Raw genomic sequence first — 18464 nt, 5'->3', positions numbered from 1 at the left:
TTTTTTTTTTAAATGTAAGGAAAGGAAATGTCTTTGCAAATGTGCCATTCTCTCTAAGCTACTGCACCTGCCACACAGTCTGGATTAAACATCATTTGACCAATGAGAATTACATTCAGGCGAGTAAAGGCCTAAATGTGATTTTGAAATGATTTTATACCGATTTTTGATTTTCGCTGCATTCACACATGATTTCAAATAGAACCAGTGTCAAAGTGGATCGTCCTCATTAATATAAGTTATATAAGTTGACTTAGCAGGCAACGGCATAATTTGTTCAGTGAGAGGATAAATGAATGGTTGTGCCTGTAGAAATCGATTGTTGCATTGGCACTTGATTTGATTTAAAAAAAAAAATAACAATCTCAAAGCATATAAGGCAAACCTTTGTGCTATGTTATGGTAATGGGACGTGGCTTCTGAATGATCAAATCCCTACAACTTCATGCATTTCTATCTACATACCCTAATAAATTGTGTAGGCAATGTACGTTTCAGCAACGTTTTTAAACAGATAGAATATCTTCCATGAAATCATTGAATATGGAAATCATTGAATAAATTGCACATTGCTTTAATTATACGCTCACAAACAGATGAAAAGGTTTTGATAATTAATGACACCTCATAATATCCGATCAAAAACCCAACAGTGTCAACATCAACGACATATTCTGCCAAACACAGACATTCTGAATGGAGGGCCCCATTCCATCTAACTTCTACTTAGCTTTGTAGATAACCATCATCCTCACTCATTCGTTATGACAAAGAACCTGTTATTTAGTTTTTCACTTGTTGTAATCCATTGTTTGTTTTCATCGATGTTTGAGCAACTTTCCTCTGTGCTCTTGTAGCGCGTGCGTGAGCCATGCAGGGTAGCTAATAAACGATGATTGGTAAGAAATGTTATGTCTCAGGATGATTGGTTATTACGGAAGGACACACATTTACTCTAATCCTTCCCCCATTTGCCTTTTTTTTCCTGCGCTTTTTTTTTTATGGTTTTATATGGGTACATTTTCTAATAAGTTTTCCACATCTTATTTTATTAGGCTACTTTCCAATGTAGGTTCCAACAAACAAGTAATTATTCTCTCCCAGACTTAACATGAACATGTATGTAGGCTATGTATATGTAGGCTATATGCATATTTATGTATTTATTTTACTTGTATCTTATTTAGACAGACAGATGGATAGACAGACCAATAGATAGACCGATAAATATACAGATAGATAGATAGATAGATAGATAGATAGATAGATAGATAGATAGATAGATAGATAGATAGATAGATAGATAGATAGATAGATAGATAGATAGATAGATAGATAGATAGATAGATAGATAGACAGTAATTGTCAGTAATTTCACCCTGAGCATTTTGCTTTTCTCAGCAGTATTATAAGTTTCATGGCTGAGAACCCACTGAACTCCAGCATGAGACAAATAACATAAGACAGGGAGAAATTTTCCCTGGGCCCAGGTGCCTCGGTCAGAGGACCTAGAATATAACAGCGCTGCCAAGGCAATCAGAAACACAAACTCATCCAGCTGTCCACCCCTCTAAAACAGGTTCTTTAGAAGAGACATTTATTTCAACAGCAGAATGCATGCCAGAAATGAATAATTTACAGCAGCATTTTTGTCTTATTTTTATGTCCCCCATTTCCAGTTCAAGAAAGTCCCTGCAAAAGTCTAAGCAAGGCCAGTGTCCTTTTCTGCCCAAGGTCCATCCAAACAGAGCTGACCTGCCGAGTTCATACTTTTAAGTTTTGCATTTGAAATCCTTTAGTTTACAGCGGTTTCCTGTTGGTTATATATTTAGCTACAATGGGAGAGAGTTTATCAGGCCTGTCGATAACACCATCTGTCATGGGTAGCAGAATATTTTTAAGCACCACCTGGAATCCAACGCCAGACAAATCACTCATTAACAAGAACAGCCACTGTAAACGAGTATAGAAGTGAGTGGTGCTGTAAATTCACATGCAGTTTGTACACAGTGGCATATATTTTGGACCATTTTTTCATAGTCTAGAAGTTCACAGCTACATTCAGATACACGTGTGCTGTGCGCATGGCCTCAACAAAAAAAAGTCTTGCTAAAACTAATTCGGTGAGATGTGAAAGTAGGACTTCTCAAGGAGTCCAGGAGCCTTGTCCCATGCTGTGTTCTGTCTCTGATCCCAGCAGTTTTAGGAACACAGCTGTTCTTTCCTCAGCTGAGGGACAAACGCAGTATATTATCTAACAGTTGTACATTTGTCCTCCCTGGCCCTTTCATATTTAAAGTCAACATAAAATCAACTATTTACTTCCGATTTATTTACTTAATCAGTCCATAAATTGTTCCAAAGAAAATTAAAAAAATATATATATATATAAGATATGTCTCAAATATTATTAATATTTTAATAATATATGAAGAGTTCAGATGCAAAAGCCTCTAAGTGCAATTTGAATTGTTCTTCTAAAATGATCATTTTTATCAAGCTTATATATTCAATTTCAGTAATTTCACTTAAATGACAATTAATAGGTAATCCTCATTGCAATTTAAGTGAAATTACTGAACTTAAATATATAAGCTTGATAAAAATGATCTTACTAGAAGAAAATTTCAAATGGCACTTAGAGGCTTTTGCATCTGAACTTATATACACATGCATATATATCAACACAATATGTAATTCATACTTAAATAAATTATAATTTATTATAGAGACTTATTTGAACAACATTGCAATTTTTTTTATTTAAATTCGAAAGTGAGGCGGATTGAAAAAATGGTGCCACTCATTAGTTAATTCTTATGCTTTTGACACATGAATAAATGTCAAGTTTTGATGAGAGTTTACAAAAACAAATATTTTATTTTTTCTTGGATCTTGGAATAAATTATTAAATATATATATATATATATATATATATATATATATATATATATATATAGTAGGGAACACCTACTTTTCATAATTCAATGAATTCCCTGAATAAAATTCATTAAAAAAAAATGCGTTTTCATTCAGAAATGTCACATTATAGTAGCAAAATGGATCGCGGACATAGTGACCATGTTGACTTCAAATATGGGCTTGAGTGTCACATAAAAAGAAAAAATCTAAACACTAGAACCTGTATTTCTTTAGCGGTTAGAAAGGCCATCAATAAAAATAAAAAAAAATACAGTTACTGGTATGCAGTCAAAAGATAAGAAGTAGTGTGGATTGGTCTTTCGTAAATTATTTGTTTGTCTTTTGTAAATGTAGTGAAAACCAATATTTCCAAAATATATGCAACAAACATGACAAAAACGATCTTAATGGCAGTACTTGGTAATAAATGCCACGATATTTCACATACTCGACCACAATGGCTTTATATAAACGTGAATGTGAACATAGATGAAATCAAGTCAACAAATAACTTAACTGAGGAGAAAAGATTAGTGAATAGGGTTTGTGTACCCTCACAATGCAGTGGTTTACAATGAGGACAGCAAATAATAAAATAAAACTATTATGTAATATTTTAGATATACTCTGGCACAGTACAAAATTAAATATTAATCTAAAAAAATAGCAGAAAAGATTTTTTTTTTCTTGTCTTGACAGGAAGAGATTATTCAGAGGAACAACACCACCCCATTAATGGATTTGCTGAGGCATTGCTTTTGCAGCAGATGAAAATAGAAAATGCACGGAGGAAGACAAACAAAGGGGAAAAGAAACAAGAACAAAAGCAATACCTTAATTAATAGATTATGTACATGTACGTAAACAGAAGGGCCTACATTTCTGATACAAAGATATACAGTATACTGTATGTTAAGCTCAACACACTCTATACACATAATATTACTGACAAGTTCATTGCCCAGAATGCACTGGGATTGTGCTTCAGCTAAATGGAGGTTAAACAGTAGTCTTTTCAGCATTCATGTTTTGTCCCTCATAAAATGAAACAGGTTTTTTATACAGACTGAAACCTGTCTCACAGTATATTTTGCCATATTCACAGGTGGTTCAGTATCTGTTAGCATCACATTACATCCTCTCAGGGTTTGAGTCTCAATACGTACTGTAGGCGTGAATGAAGATGTGCTCTGGTTCACAAGTAAATCTCTCTCGCACACACAATACAGGAAATGGAATTCCACCCTTCCTGTCTTCAGTCTCAGCGTTATGTCTGTGGAACAGAAGAAGTTTGTTGGATTTGCCGTCCAGGTCACACACTGCGGGGTACCCGCTGCATCTCGTGGGTCCTGCGGTTGCGTCCTTTCTTGTTTTCCTGTAGTAGCTTCCACTTACTGGCGTGTGATTGGCTGGAGTGGAGGAGCTGGCTAGAGTGTGATTGGCTGCCGTGCATCAGATTAGCTTTCTGCCTGCGCTGTTTCCGCTCTCTCTTCCAAACCTGTTCGCAGAGCTGGTCGACGCTGTTCGGGCTCGGCGGGTTGATGAGGGAGAGGAAGTCGCGGTACCACATCTTGCCGTTGGCCGGATCATTGCTGCCCGGCGTGTCTCGGTGCAGGAGATCGTCCAGGTGTTCTGAGGGAATGATGTTGAGGGTGAGGCGAAGGAGGGTCTGGATGAAGCCGTGCTCGACAGCGTGGCAGTAATACACACCCGAGTCCTTCTGATGGAGGGTTCGGATCAACAGACCCTGTTCTGTGCTCAACACCCGCTCATCGGACTTTATCTTAAAAAAAACAACAACATTTAAAACACATTTAGACATATGAAAATACAGTATAGATCAAATCACATGCTGAGTAGGCTACTGTGAACATCATTGACAACAACAGCATCAACATTTTTGGCTGCATTCACCCCATAAACCAAAGTGATTCAATTTTCTAGTCCAATATCATTGTTATTAAAAAATATTTTTTATATTTTCTAATATATTTATATTTTTATATTTTAAAATATAATATTTTTATATTTTCTTATTAAAATATAGAAAATACAAAATAGTTTTCCATGTACTTATATTTATATTAGATATATTTATAATATATTTATAATTTAATAAAATAATTTAATAAATATATATTTAATATATATATAATTCTCTTTTTATACTATATAATATTTTATTTATTCATTTATTTAATATTTTATTTATATTATAAAAGTATAAACAAATGTTTTATATATGTATAATACCCTTTTCCACAATTCTAAGGAATTTTGAGTAAGATTGATTGAAGCTTGCATTAATTATGACCTGTTATTTAACAATGCAAAACTCAAAACTTATGCCTGATTTATTATCACATTGGAAATCGAAAATGTCAGATTTATTTATTCATTTTTTTCCAGACATATTATCATATATGACTTTGGTCATACAGTATGTTTTGGTTGGTAATATATATGTCTGGCATAATATTGGTCAAATATTTTGGCTTGTAAATAAATAAATAAATAACCAACCATGAATAAGACATATTTAAAGAGCATATTGCAGGTAAAAAAAAAAAATCGAAATTTATAGATAACCTTGTATGAAAATACCATATGAAAAGTTAATGCAGGATTTAAAATGTTTTAAAACAACATAAGGACACTAATTTAGAAGATAAAGTGAGCGTTTCTTGGACTGCTAGTAAAAACGGCTTTTTTTTCAACGTCGCGTCATTTGACGTCATAGCAGGGAGCCGCAGCCTCGGCTCAGTGAGAGCAGGCTGGTGTTCAGTGAGAGCGCTCGTCAGTCAGTGTGCTTTCGTTAGTTTTTGCATTTTAATTTATCATCGTCATGGTAAATATTGTGTTTGTGGAGATTGCAAAAACTCCAGCCTGTCAGGACTTCAAGATCGAGTCCACAAGTTTCCATTACAATAAAAGTGACTGTGCTATATAGCCTATCTTTCGTTCCTGGTGCGGTTTGAGCAGGTGAAGAGACGGGATTTCTCCTCTCGGCTCGGAAAACACGGTCGTGTAGCGTTCACTTCAGATCAAATGATTAGCATCCCGGCAATATGATGGAGTTCAACATGGTATGCCGAAGCAAGAATATTGATCGTCGTATACTACCAATGGCATCAAATAGTGTTATATAGGTAACTTAGTCATGTCATGCCCTAAATAAAACTTGTAATTGAAAAACAAAATTGGTTGTTTAAATACTCAAACCTTTAATGTTCTGTTTATGTTATAACCAAGGTGAAAAATATGTATTAAAAATTTACCCGAGTATAGCCTATGCTTTTAAATATACTCAAGTAAAGTTTTTATACATTTAATAGTATATAAATCTACCCTAAACATACTAATGTCTGCTGGCCTGTTATAGGATCATAATAATCTGTACAATATTGTGAGCACAGTGTATATCGTTAGCGAACGTGTATACTATAAGTACGTCTCTCACCTAAAAGGCACCTGTCCTGTTCTCCACTGGTTCTCCTCACATCACAGCTCAATTTTTCTCTGACCATTCTGTCTGACATTATCCTGGCCTGTCCCTGATCTCTTTAGCATAGCAGGCTCATAACTATGGCTTGATCCGTCATACGAGTATTTCCTCAGCGTCCGAAATGTCATTGCGATTCATTGTTTTCCTGTTGTGTGAATCGACCGCTCTCCCACTCATTGCGTCACGCCCGCCACGCCCATTTTTAGACGCGGAAGTAAAATTTTCTCACAAAAACGACTGCAGAAGCTTCTGTGGCGTGTTTATACGTATATTTTAAAGAAAATCTAGTTCCTACATTGTTTCTCTATGCATTGACTCGTTGGGTCCTCTAACCTGCAATATGCCCTTTAAGATTCTTTTTTTAGGTCACTAATCAAACCAGCACATCTGTAACATTAATCATGTGAACTCTTCCACAAGATCAGACTTTCTTGCTCCCAGTAAAGCACATGATGCTATTATTATTTAATTATTATTATTATTATTATTATTATTATTATTATTATTATTAAATCATGCTGGATAGATCTTGATCATCATTGTTGCATTTAAGTAAAAAAAATAAAAAAAAATAAAAAAAATATTTTTTCAATTTTTCAATCCAGCTTTTTACTTCAATTGTTATGCACACAATTTATAATAGAAAATAGAAGCGCTTTCCTTGTGGACTCATACGTTGGGTTTTACTTGTGGACTCAACTGTTTTCACAACAGAACATACCTCTTGTTTGCGGTCTTCTCCGTGTCTCTGAAACTGCCAATAAATAAGGGCTCGCTGGGATTTAGGACTGCACTCCAGAAAAGAGCTGCTGTTCTCCACCCCATATACCACCCTATCCAGCAAATCTCTCTCGCCATCTGCCTCATCTGCTCAGATAGATGAGGAAACACAGAAACACAAAAAGATGTGAGAAAATCTTGATTCAGAGACCGGACAGACAGGACATCCTGCAGTGAGAATGCAAACTGATAGTTCAGACCATATGCTACATCACACTAACAAAGTCACACCCAGCATGTCTGTATCACAGCGTTATATCTCTCAGTGTGTTTCGAGTCCGAGAGAGGGAGAGAGAGAATCACTTGTTGTGTTTAGTGGGCATCTATTCCTCTGCCTTTAATTTTCTTCTACCATTATTTTAAGTTTGGACTATGAAATGTCAGAGTGCATTGCTGTGGGTTAGTGGTGTCACTGTAATGAGGTGTGTTACACCAGAACTCCCGACACAGGAAATCTGTGTGTGGTCTTCATAATTCCAGTGCCCTCGTGATCTACACAACCATTCAAAAGTTTGGGCTCTGTAAGATTATTTTATTTTATATATACATATATAAAAATAATACCTTTATTCAGCAAGAGTGCATTGTTAAAAGGTGACAGTATGATGTTATAAACATTCAGAAATCGTACAGACCCCAATCCTTTGAACGCTATGTGTATAAGTGCATGTTCTAAAGCCTGTATTTGTGCAACAGCTGTGAAACGTTTCTCAGTTAGACATGTGTCATTAACGTAGTGGTATTGACTTTTTAGGCCTCGTATCATTTCAAAAGCTTTAATTAAACACTAACCTGGAATGCATGGCACACATGCAGGGCTTTTATTTGCACAGTTACAATTATCTTCTCTACCTTTTTCAAAATTTTCGTTACCCCGCACATCCTGAGTTTTATTTTGAAAGAATGACGCCCTGTTAATGTGCCATGACTGCCTTCTTGATCACATGTTGTCATGCTTAACATACAGTACGTTTAATACACATTATAAACACGATCTGATATTCGCAGGTATTTACCGTGGTGTTGCAGATCTGAACACTGAGTCAGAGGGTCTCCGTTCCTGATATCCTGACGCCTCGTTCTCCTGCAAGCACACATCACACAGCAGAAAATTAGAGAGGTCAGGTGAATGCGAGCGCACTGAAACTTACATATCCACTCCCACACACATCTGTCTCGCAGAAAAGCTCTCACTTTGTTATGCTCGAAGTAAATCAAACACAGCTCTGCATGAGCATAAGTGTGTGTGAAATGGAACCTGTTTTAGCTCTGTGCTGTTTAGTCTTTAACCTTTATGAAAAGAGGTATCATGCAAAATATGTCCTGAGACGTCTTGTTCTTGAATGCACCTTTGAGGCAACTCAATGCAGGCAATATGTGAGGCATTTTCAGCACCAGTAGTGCACAAAGAACCTCTCTGAGAACCTCGTCCACAAACATATTACTTGCTACAGCAACATGACATGGACCGTAAATGTGAGACCTGTATTGTTCAGCTTTTGAAAATTGAAGATAAATTATTAAGTAGGGGGTACGCTTGCTTTTGACAGCCCATAGGAGATGAGTTTCTACAATGGACAGTGGGGAAGTCCAATGAGGCTTTGATGGACACCTCAAAAAAGTTCAAGAAGTCAAATGTAAAGTGATATGTATTGTGATAGATTTTATTAAATGTTAATAAAACAATACTGCTGTTAAAGTCCTATATCAAAAATACAGTAAGAATCACAAATGCAGTGTATGCAACAAGCGTATAGCTTTGTGAAAGAAACAGATAGAAATTCAAGTCAGTATTTGCTGAGAAACTACTATAATTTTGTTTTGTTCCTTCCACAAACCTATTATATGGCTTAAGAAGACTTGGAATGTAGTGCAAAAGTCATTTAGACAACTTTTTTGGTACTTCTTATGTACCTTTTTTGTGCTAGTCCCAAGTCATGATATTTTATTTTCATTATGTATTATGCAGCTTAGACATTATTAAAAATCCCATTTTGTGTTCCATGGAAGAAAGACAATCGTATACTGTAGGTTTGTAATGATATGAGGGTAAATGATATGAGTAAATGATGACAAAATTGTCAATCTGGTGTTCATTTTTGTGTCAACTATGTGACGTTATTTTTTTAACTAAAACTGTTTTAAAAAATGGTTGTCGTTAATTTATTTAATTTGAATTCATTTAAAAAATAAATTTAAATTAACTAATTTAATAAATGAATACAAATTGTAGATGAAAACTTAAGATTAAAAGAGAATAAATAGAAATGTGTCCATGTCATCTAATTGAAATAAAAATAAATTAAAGCTAAATATAAAAAAACACTATTGAAAAAGACAAAAATCACAAAACTATTAAAACCTAAAATAAACAAATTAGCATTTATTTGTTTATTTAAAATAAATAAATTATTAATTTGAACTAAATGTTAACTAAAAAACTTAATTGAGACAAAAAAAAGGTAACACTTTACAATACGGGTGCAATATGCATTAATTCATGCTTAACTAATGCACAGATAATCATGAGTTAATGTAGAACTAATGAAGAACTAAAACATTAATTAATGATTCCTGCATCAGCAACTATTAAAGAGTCTATATGATTAATAGATTAAGTAATACATGAATTGCTATTTATTGATTGTATCATTGTGTATTAATTCCTTAATAACATATTTTATTAACTATTGTAAATTAATGTGTTAATTACATTAGTCAAATGTATGCACTTCAAACTTTCAGCTGTCTGCTTTAATTAATCATTAGCTAATGATTTGCAAATGTATCATTATGTTATGACTTTACTTGCTGGGACACATCATTATTAACTAGTCATTTAGTAATTGTAGTAATTTTCACATGAATTTGCACTAACAATGAAGTAATTAATCATGTATCAATGCATATTAGTGCACCTGTCATATTATCTGGAATTTGAAATACAAGGCGTTGGCTCATTCTGGTAATTAACATATTAATTAACACTTTTAGTCAAATAATAGTGATTATGGAATTAATCCACAATTACATATTTAATTAAAAACAATTAATGTATGCACTACATTAACCTTACAGACTCTTAATTAGTTCCTAACGTGGTAATCATTAATGAATAGCTTAGATAGTTACACATTAATTCAGTATTATCTGTGCATTAGTTAAGCATGAATTAATGCTTATTAGTGCACCCGTATTGTAAAGTGTTACCAATAAAACAGTAGCTTTTGGAATAAAGTATATTAGCAATCTGAAAGGAATTCAGATACTCCTTGTAAAAAAAAAATAATAATAAAAAATAAATAAATAAATAAACAGCACAAAACTCAGAAAGGAGCATATTTTCATCTTAGGTCAACTTTGTAGTGTTTCTGTGTTCGTCACTGTACCTCTTAGCAGTTGGGAAGTATCGGGAACATTGCGAGCCGTCCCAGGCACAGTAAGGATCACGTGCCAGACAGCACTCGGCGCAGGCCTTCCCGTACACGTCACAGCGATGCAGAGGCATCTGAGAAACCCCAATGGTGGATCCAAGATAGAGTTGTTGCTGTAAAGAAACAATGACGGCAAAGTTTTTATGTCCTGTGCCGGTGTGATAGCTGAGTTAAAGACTGTTTCACTGAGGATACGGGAACTTTCTCTGGGCTTGTATGCAGGTTTTTAATTATATATCGCTTCAGATAACCTCTCAGTGTCTGTTTGATTATTCCCACCGTCTAAAGGAGAGCTCACGCTGCAGTCCCGAGTGTAAAAAAAACAGCTGGTGTATGTAACAGAGTGTGTGTGGCCTCTAATGGCAGTACCTCATGTTGCTGTGTTCTGTGAGTGACTGTGACAGCAGACCCTGTTCTGCGTAATGTAGATTGAAGCCAAGCAACGTGTGTGTGTGTGTGTGTGACCCAGCCTTAGACTGAAAGCTGTGTTGGGGTTTTTCGATACATGATAAATCTGGCTGGTCTATGTCATCTCTGTCAACAAAATGCAGTGTAGCATGGCAATTTTCCTACAAAACACTGAGTGCTATCTTAGCTGATCAGTTCACTCAAAAACTTCACATGCGACACACATCTATCTATCTATCTATCTATCTATCTATCTATCTATCTATCTATCTATCTATCTATCTATCTATCTATCTATCTATCTATCTATCTATCTATCTATCTATCTATCTATCTATCTATCTATCTATCTATCTATCTATCTATCTATCTATCTATCTATCTATCTATCTATCTATCTATCTATCTACCTACCTACCTACCTACCTACCTACCTACCTACCTACCTACCTACCTACCTACCTACCTACCTACCTACCTACCTACCTACCTACCTACCTACCTACCTACCTACCTACCTACCTACCTACCTACCTACCTACCTACCTACCTACCTACCTACCTACCTACCTACCTACCTACCTACCTACCTACCTACCTACCTATCTATCTATCTATCTATCTATCTATCTATCTATCTATCTATCTATCTATCTATCTATCTATCTATCTATCTATCTATCAAACCATTTATTTTGCTCAGTCCTACCTAATAGAATCATGTTCAATGCCGCCACGTATAAAGAGTTGCTTTCACCACCTTTATTGCATTAAGGGATAAATACCTGCTTTGTGGAGAGTTCCATGGCAGTAATGGCTGTTGGTTCCTGCAAAAAGATGTTATTTTGTATGTAATCATATTGTTTTTCACCAAATTATTACAAAATATTTTTCAGTATGAACAAGGGGAAAATTGATAAAAGTCTATAAATGATGCCTTTAGAGTGTAGAATGTATGTACAGTATATTGTTTTCTAAGAAAAACAATACTAATACAACACTTATTATAAATAAATCTGTATAAAAGACCCTATAAACCCACTCTGAACACAGTCATCTCCTCCAACAGGACTTCTTCAAGGTCATGCCATGTTCCTCTAGGGATTGAAACCACCTTAAGAACTGTGCCCATGTCTATGGTAGAAAAATAACATGATTAACTTGTGTTCTGCATTTAGCATATGCTGAAAAAAATCATATAAATCACATTATTTAAAAAAAAAACTACTCACCAGTGCCGATAAACATGACATCATACTGGCCGTCCTCTGCCTCTACCCTGTCCACCACTATCTGAGTGAACTGGTAGTCAACATCAGTTTTGATTATGATTGGACGGTTATTGATGGGGAACACTGGGTTGTACATGGCTGGATGGCTTCTGGCAAATGTGATAACGTCGTCAGGAAAGTCCTTTGTTGATTCAAAACCATCAAACGTTTTGCTGGGGCACTGTCAGCATCCAGGGGAATGTGTGTTAAATCAAAGTAAGCAATTCACTTTCATTTGAAAAGTAAATTGTACAAAGGTATCTGCACTGATTAGCCGTCTTACCGTGCCAGGTCTTGGGTACGGCACTCTACCCAAAAATGGTACCCATTGGTAGTTGGGTCCATCTCGGTGGGCATACGGGCCCAGAAACACCCTCCTGATGTCTGCCATACTGTACATGCATACCGCTGAGCCCTTAAAGATGTTACTGTAAACCCGAGAAACAGTAATTATGAGTTTTGTCACAGGTTCACCTTTAGGGACTTAAGACACAATTATCAAGCTTAGAATATAAAAAGACAGAAAAAGCAGAAATGCTTGGTGGGAACTGGGAATTTGGTGTAAATTGGATGTTTTAATACCTTGATGTTGTAAATACAGCATAGATAATGGGGTTTTTCGGATCCTTGGAGCTCATGAGAAAAACATCCTCTGGAAACGATCAAATACAATTTCAGGTAGGCAACTGTGGGTGGTCAACTAAATACGGCGAAGTAGGGCAGAAGTGCAAAGGATGACGGTATTGTCATAGCATGGGTAACTTACGTAGTTCATCGAAGTGTGTGTCGATGCCGTTCAGGCCAGGAACGGAACAGATTAAACGGGCCTTCAGGAAGGTGGTCCATTTGTTCACCAAACTCCTGTGGCCCCCAAAGTCGTTCTGTCAAAAACAAATTAAAACCTACTTGTATCAAACATATTTCAAGGTTTCTGTTTTTTTTTTGTTTTGTTTTGTTTTTTTTGTGATCCTGAGTAAAATGTGTTCCTGAGTAAAATCATAATGCTATATGCTGGGATGCTTGAACTAGTTTTGCAATTTAAATTTAAGTAAGTTAAATTAGGAAATTCTAAGAAATGCATATAATTCCAATAAGTGTATGTTTTAAGTGTACATTTGTTAAAGGAGTAATTCAAAACTTTTGTTGATAATTTACTCACCCCCATGTCATCCAAGATGTCCATGTCCAGGATTTTTCTCCATATAATGGATTTGGGAACCAAACAATTCCAAAAGACAGTTTCAGTGCAAAGGGGTTTAAACGATTCCAGACTAAGGGTCTTAACAAGTGAAACGATCACACATTTAAAAAATAAATAACAAAGTTTAAGTTTTATAAGCTCAAATGGTCGCCTTGCTCTGTTCCGTGATGGGCGTTTGTGACTCTCCTGTTCGAACTCATTTATCAAAATGAACGAATCTTTTTTTGTGTCATTTGGTTCATTCAACGAACGAAATGAACGAGTTCACTCGGGAAAAAGATCCATTCATTTTGATGAACGAGTTCGAATAGGAGAGTCATGAACGGGCATCACGGAACAGAGCAAGGCGACCATTTGAGCTTGTAAAACTGTTTTTTTTTTTTTTTTTTTTTAAATGAGTGATCGTTTCGCTTGATAAGACTCTTATTCATCGTCTGAAATCATTTAAAGCCCTTTGAACAGTTTGCAGTTTGCACCGAAACTGTCTTTTGGACCTTGAACCGTTTGGTTCCCATTGTATGGAGAAAAATCCTGGGATGTTTTCATCAAAAACCTTAATTTAATTTTCGACTGAAGAAAGAATGACATGGATATCTTGGATGACATGGGGGTGAGAAAATTATCAGGAGTTATTTTTTAAAAGTGAACTACAAGTTTTGTTTTTTGTTTTTTAAAGTGAACTACTCCTTTAATACAAACTCTGTATTTTATTATTTGACAACTGCATTTAAACATTTAAAAATGCTTAAAGATTCATAGAATAATATAGATTTTCAGAATACCATTATCTGTCCAGTTTCTTAGTCACCTAACTTTGCAATTGCATGTCTACCAGTCATAGAGTATTGCAACTACCAGTCATAGAGTATTAGTAGACTGTCTACTTAATATCTGCTACCACTATAATTTGATGCTGATCAACAGTCTACTTATACTTAATACTCTAAAGAGAGTTAGTTGACGTAGTTGAAAATTAATTAAAGCTATTTGACAAGTTGTTTTAGACAGTCTACTAATACTCTAATGACTGGTAGTTGACAAGTAATTGCAAAATGACATAGTAGAATGTCTAAAAACAGTCATCAAAAACGGTCATCATTTAAAAATAAAAGCCCCTGTGTAGATCCTTTTCAACTATTTTAAAAACTTTTACAACATTTTTACCATTGCAGCTGCTGGGATTAACAAATTATGGAAAGTCTTGATTACAGCATTCTACGGAGACATTCACAAAATCAAAAATAAACATCCAGCCGTGCGCTAACATATTCTTCTATTACACCAATAAAGAGGGGCAAGAACAAAACAAGTCATTTCGGCAGCTTGATTTAAAAACAAAAATTAGGTGTGTTCATTTACACACACGTTTTACACCAAAAACCTGGCAGTCGGCATTTGAAACACATGAGCAATATAAACAGTCTCCCTCCCTTTGGATTGATCAGCTCTAATTAGCAGGGCTAGAAAAATGCATTGCATAAACTAAACATACACTCTGCATAATGAGACAATTGTCTACGCCGGTGAAGGGAGGATTCCAGTCATACCGGAATACCGAGCGAGCTGTAATTGAGAACACCTTTCTACCGCTTCAAGCTGTAGACTCGCACTTGAGCTGAGCGAGTCTGCCAAAGTCTCACATTTTCTCCACAGAGGAGTCTTTGTTTTCTTGCCTGACGGCTCCTGTGACATTTTAGGCATCTCTTAAGTTTCACGGTGGGGGGTAAAAAGCAAGGCCACAAAACAGCAGAGATGAAGCCTAATGCAAAAACACTGGATCTGGCCATCCTACACTCTCAGGAAAAAAGGTCTAAAAGCTGTCACTGGGGCTATACCTTTTCAAAAGGTACGCTTTTCTATATAAAGGGTGCATATTGGTACCTAAATGTCCATATTAGCACCTAAAATGTCCATATTAGCAAATAAATGTCCATATTAGGACCTAAATGTACAAGTTGACACCTAAAATGTACATATTAGCACCTAAAATGTACATATTAGCAAATAAATGTACATATTGGCACCTAAAATGTACATATTAGCACCTACAAATTAGCAAATAAATGTCCATATTAGCACCTAAAATGTACATATTAGCAAATGTCCATATTAGCACCTAAATGTACATATTGGCACCTAAATGTACATATTAGCACCTAAAATGTACATATTAGAACCTAAATGTGCATATTAGCATCTGTCCTAAAATGAGACACCTAGCACCTGAGAAGAAGAGGAATTGAGAAGGTTTGTGTGTATGCATCATCACAGCAAAGAGGAGATCTTGTTAATATTTGAATCTTCTTTCCTAGATAATGAAATTATTTTCTTGAGAATAAGACTTGTGCTCAAATCCACCAGGATACTGTAACAAAGTCAAATGTCAACGTTTTCAAAAGGGAATCAAAATCAAACTTCCTAGATCAAATTATCTATGCCGCATTCATTCTCTACTGTATACTCATACTGTTTGCTATTATTTGTGTCTATTTTTATTTTAGAAAAAACAAAAACAACCCAGGGGCAACTGGAAAAAAAAGAAACGTCTGTGATGACATTTTTGCAAAATGACATAACTTTGCATGATATTTTCAAAGTGCCTAGTGAGTGGTGCTAAAAGCAAGTTAGGCTTTATCAAGTGAACGCAAATATGACGTTTTATTACGTTAGTTGTACGTATGTATCACAGCAGTTGAATGCCCAGTGTGTTAATTCTCTATCAGGTTTGACAATAAGCTTACTAAACTAAACTAAATGTAAAAAAAAAAAAAAAAAAAAAAACATTTGCAATTTTATCTTGCTTTAACAATACAAGTCTCTGATCTCTATTGATGTGACTCCTGTTTAATGGGACATCGCATCGCAAAAGCATATTAGCTTACAAACCATGCACTTTGGGAAAAGTGTTTTGATGTCATAGTATTGCGGATGAAACCACACGAAAATAAGTCTTTATTGATAGATAATCTGCCCCTGTAATCATAAAATGAAAAGGAATAAAATTATTTGGTGGTTTACTGCCATATAGTTCATTTCAGCTGGAAACTTCAGTGAAGTAGGCCTTTGTATGTTTGGAGTTTTGCGAAAATGTACGAAGAGGTGTTTTTTAAATGAGGATTGGGTGGATCTGGGGCAAAGTTGTAACAGAACTGATAATTCCAGTCGTCTAAGACATACATTTTTGACTACCTGTACCATTTTTTTGTCCAACTATGGTAGTCAATGAGGGGCGAGATCTGCTTGGTTACAAACATTCTTCCAAATATCTTACTTTGAACTACTGCTGAATAAAGAAAAACCCTCAGGTTTGAAATCGATTAAATGATGACAGAATTTTATTTTGGGGTGAACTATCCCTTTAATCACATGTTTTTACTCTCTTCATAACATATAAGTGTTTGAAATGAATTCCTTTTGTGAGCTAATGTTAGCCTTGAAATCTAGACGCACCCAAAAATCTTGATGTAGGTCTGGCATGCCAGGCTAAGCTAATGTAGCTTCTTATTACAAAATGAGGCAGGCAATATATTATTTTGAAGAGTCTGCGTACCTTGCACAGCTGTCCGATTCTGGCGTGTGTGGCTTTGCTAACTTGCTCCCCATCAATGGCGTTCTCTCTGAAGAACAGATAGATCTTGTCATCTTCAGAGTTGTCACTCTCTGGGATGAGATACACGCTGACAAATCTAGGATCTGGATAGCCAACAAACAATGCATTAACACAAGTATAAAAATACATAATACAGGAAAAATAATTTATCCAAAACTACCGTTATTTGGACCAATAAGCAAGAGAATGGACAATTTCACATTGCGATTTATTATTTTTTGTTGTTGTTGTTTATACTATACAGTTGAATGAATCTAACTCGTCAAATCTATTTTTGCACTCTATGTGTGTGTGTTAGTGAGATGCTAAACGTCTGTAGATTTACAGTGTTGTGGGCCCCAGCTTTTCATAGCCTGTTTTCGAGTATTCAGGATTATTGCTTTATTCACAGAGAACCAACAGCCACATCACACAAGCTCACATCACCAGCACTGTGGCACTAACTCACAGCGACACAGACAGTCAGCTCACCACATCTATAGCACACACACACATGCTACTATGACGCAAAACATGTCCACTGGCCAAGGCATTCATTTACTCTAATTCAGATAACAAAAAAGTACATAGTATGAGGAAATGACGCTATTTGGTATAGAATCCTAATTCCATCAGATTTGCACAAACACACATATTAGCAAACTGTGAGGTCATGACAACTTTTTTTTTTCAGATAGAGATTAAAAATCCAGTTTTTCTAGTTAAAGAATTCTCTGTTTCTCTCACATATAAAACTGCACATTTGTGTGGGTAGTTAAAACATGGCCATAAAATATTATTTTTATCAAAATGTTGAGATAAAATTATATAAATGCCCCGTATAGGAGGTTAAACAGTCCTTTCAAGTTTTTTTATGTTTAATTTACTTTTTTGGAAGTTGGATTCGATCTCAGAAGTCATATTATATATAAGTCATATTATAGAGATATAGATATATAAAGTTTATTTTTGCTGTTAGAAAAAAAAACTTATTTTTTCATTTACTCTGAGACTTTCACACTTTTTTGTTTTCAATACGACCTTTTTCCTGTTTTTTTTTCAACTAAATGCAGCCTTTGTGAGCATTGGAAACTTATATTAAAAATATTAAATTTATTTAATGGTAGTGGATGTGTATAAAGTATATGCATCTATTTGCATTAATTTTAAATATATAAAAAGTAATGAGTGCTGTGTGTAAATGTGTTTTTTGTATGTCTCACCATTGAGCCATCTGGAGTCGTGCTGCTCTGTCCTGATTGGATGGTGCTTGCCTAAAGTTCGGAAAATGGCAAAGTCCCGGCCCATGAAGTCTGCTGATGTCCCAGCATACAGTTCCCCATCTGATGATCAA

General features: G+C 35.3%; 1 protein-coding gene across 3 annotated transcripts in view; it reads right to left on the bottom strand.

Annotated features, from left to right (window-relative positions):
* Positions 1-1580: 1580 nt before the first annotated feature.
* The window catches only part of sema3ab (sema domain, immunoglobulin domain (Ig), short basic domain, secreted, (semaphorin) 3Ab), a 113844-nt gene continuing 96960 nt past the window's right edge, over positions 1581-18464 (bottom strand). For all 3 annotated transcript variants that reach the window (XM_089116327.1, XM_089116328.1, XM_039650420.2), the window contains 12 exons: positions 18334-18453; positions 17072-17214; positions 13087-13201; positions 12903-12972; positions 12604-12748; positions 12282-12501; positions 12092-12183; positions 11835-11876; positions 10597-10754; positions 8224-8291; positions 7149-7294; positions 1581-4705 (listed from right to left, as the gene is read on the bottom strand). In XM_089116327.1, the coding sequence (XP_088972453.1) occupies positions 4235-4705; positions 7149-7294; positions 8224-8291; positions 10597-10754; positions 11835-11876; positions 12092-12183; positions 12282-12501; positions 12604-12748; positions 12903-12972; positions 13087-13201; positions 17072-17214; positions 18334-18453 (1790 nt within the window). In that variant the 3' untranslated portion in view covers positions 1581-4234. The remainder of the gene's footprint in view (positions 4706-7148; positions 7295-8223; positions 8292-10596; positions 10755-11834; positions 11877-12091; positions 12184-12281; positions 12502-12603; positions 12749-12902; positions 12973-13086; positions 13202-17071; positions 17215-18333; positions 18454-18464) is intronic.

Source organism: Pimephales promelas, chromosome 10 (assembly GCF_988280905.1).
Source record: "Pimephales promelas chromosome 10, fPimPro1.hap1.1, whole genome shotgun sequence".
In the NCBI taxonomy this organism is placed as follows: Eukaryota; Metazoa; Chordata; class Actinopteri; order Cypriniformes; family Leuciscidae; genus Pimephales; species Pimephales promelas.
Note: the sequence above shows the minus strand (reverse complement) of the source record. Positions and strands in the feature narration are given on the sequence as shown.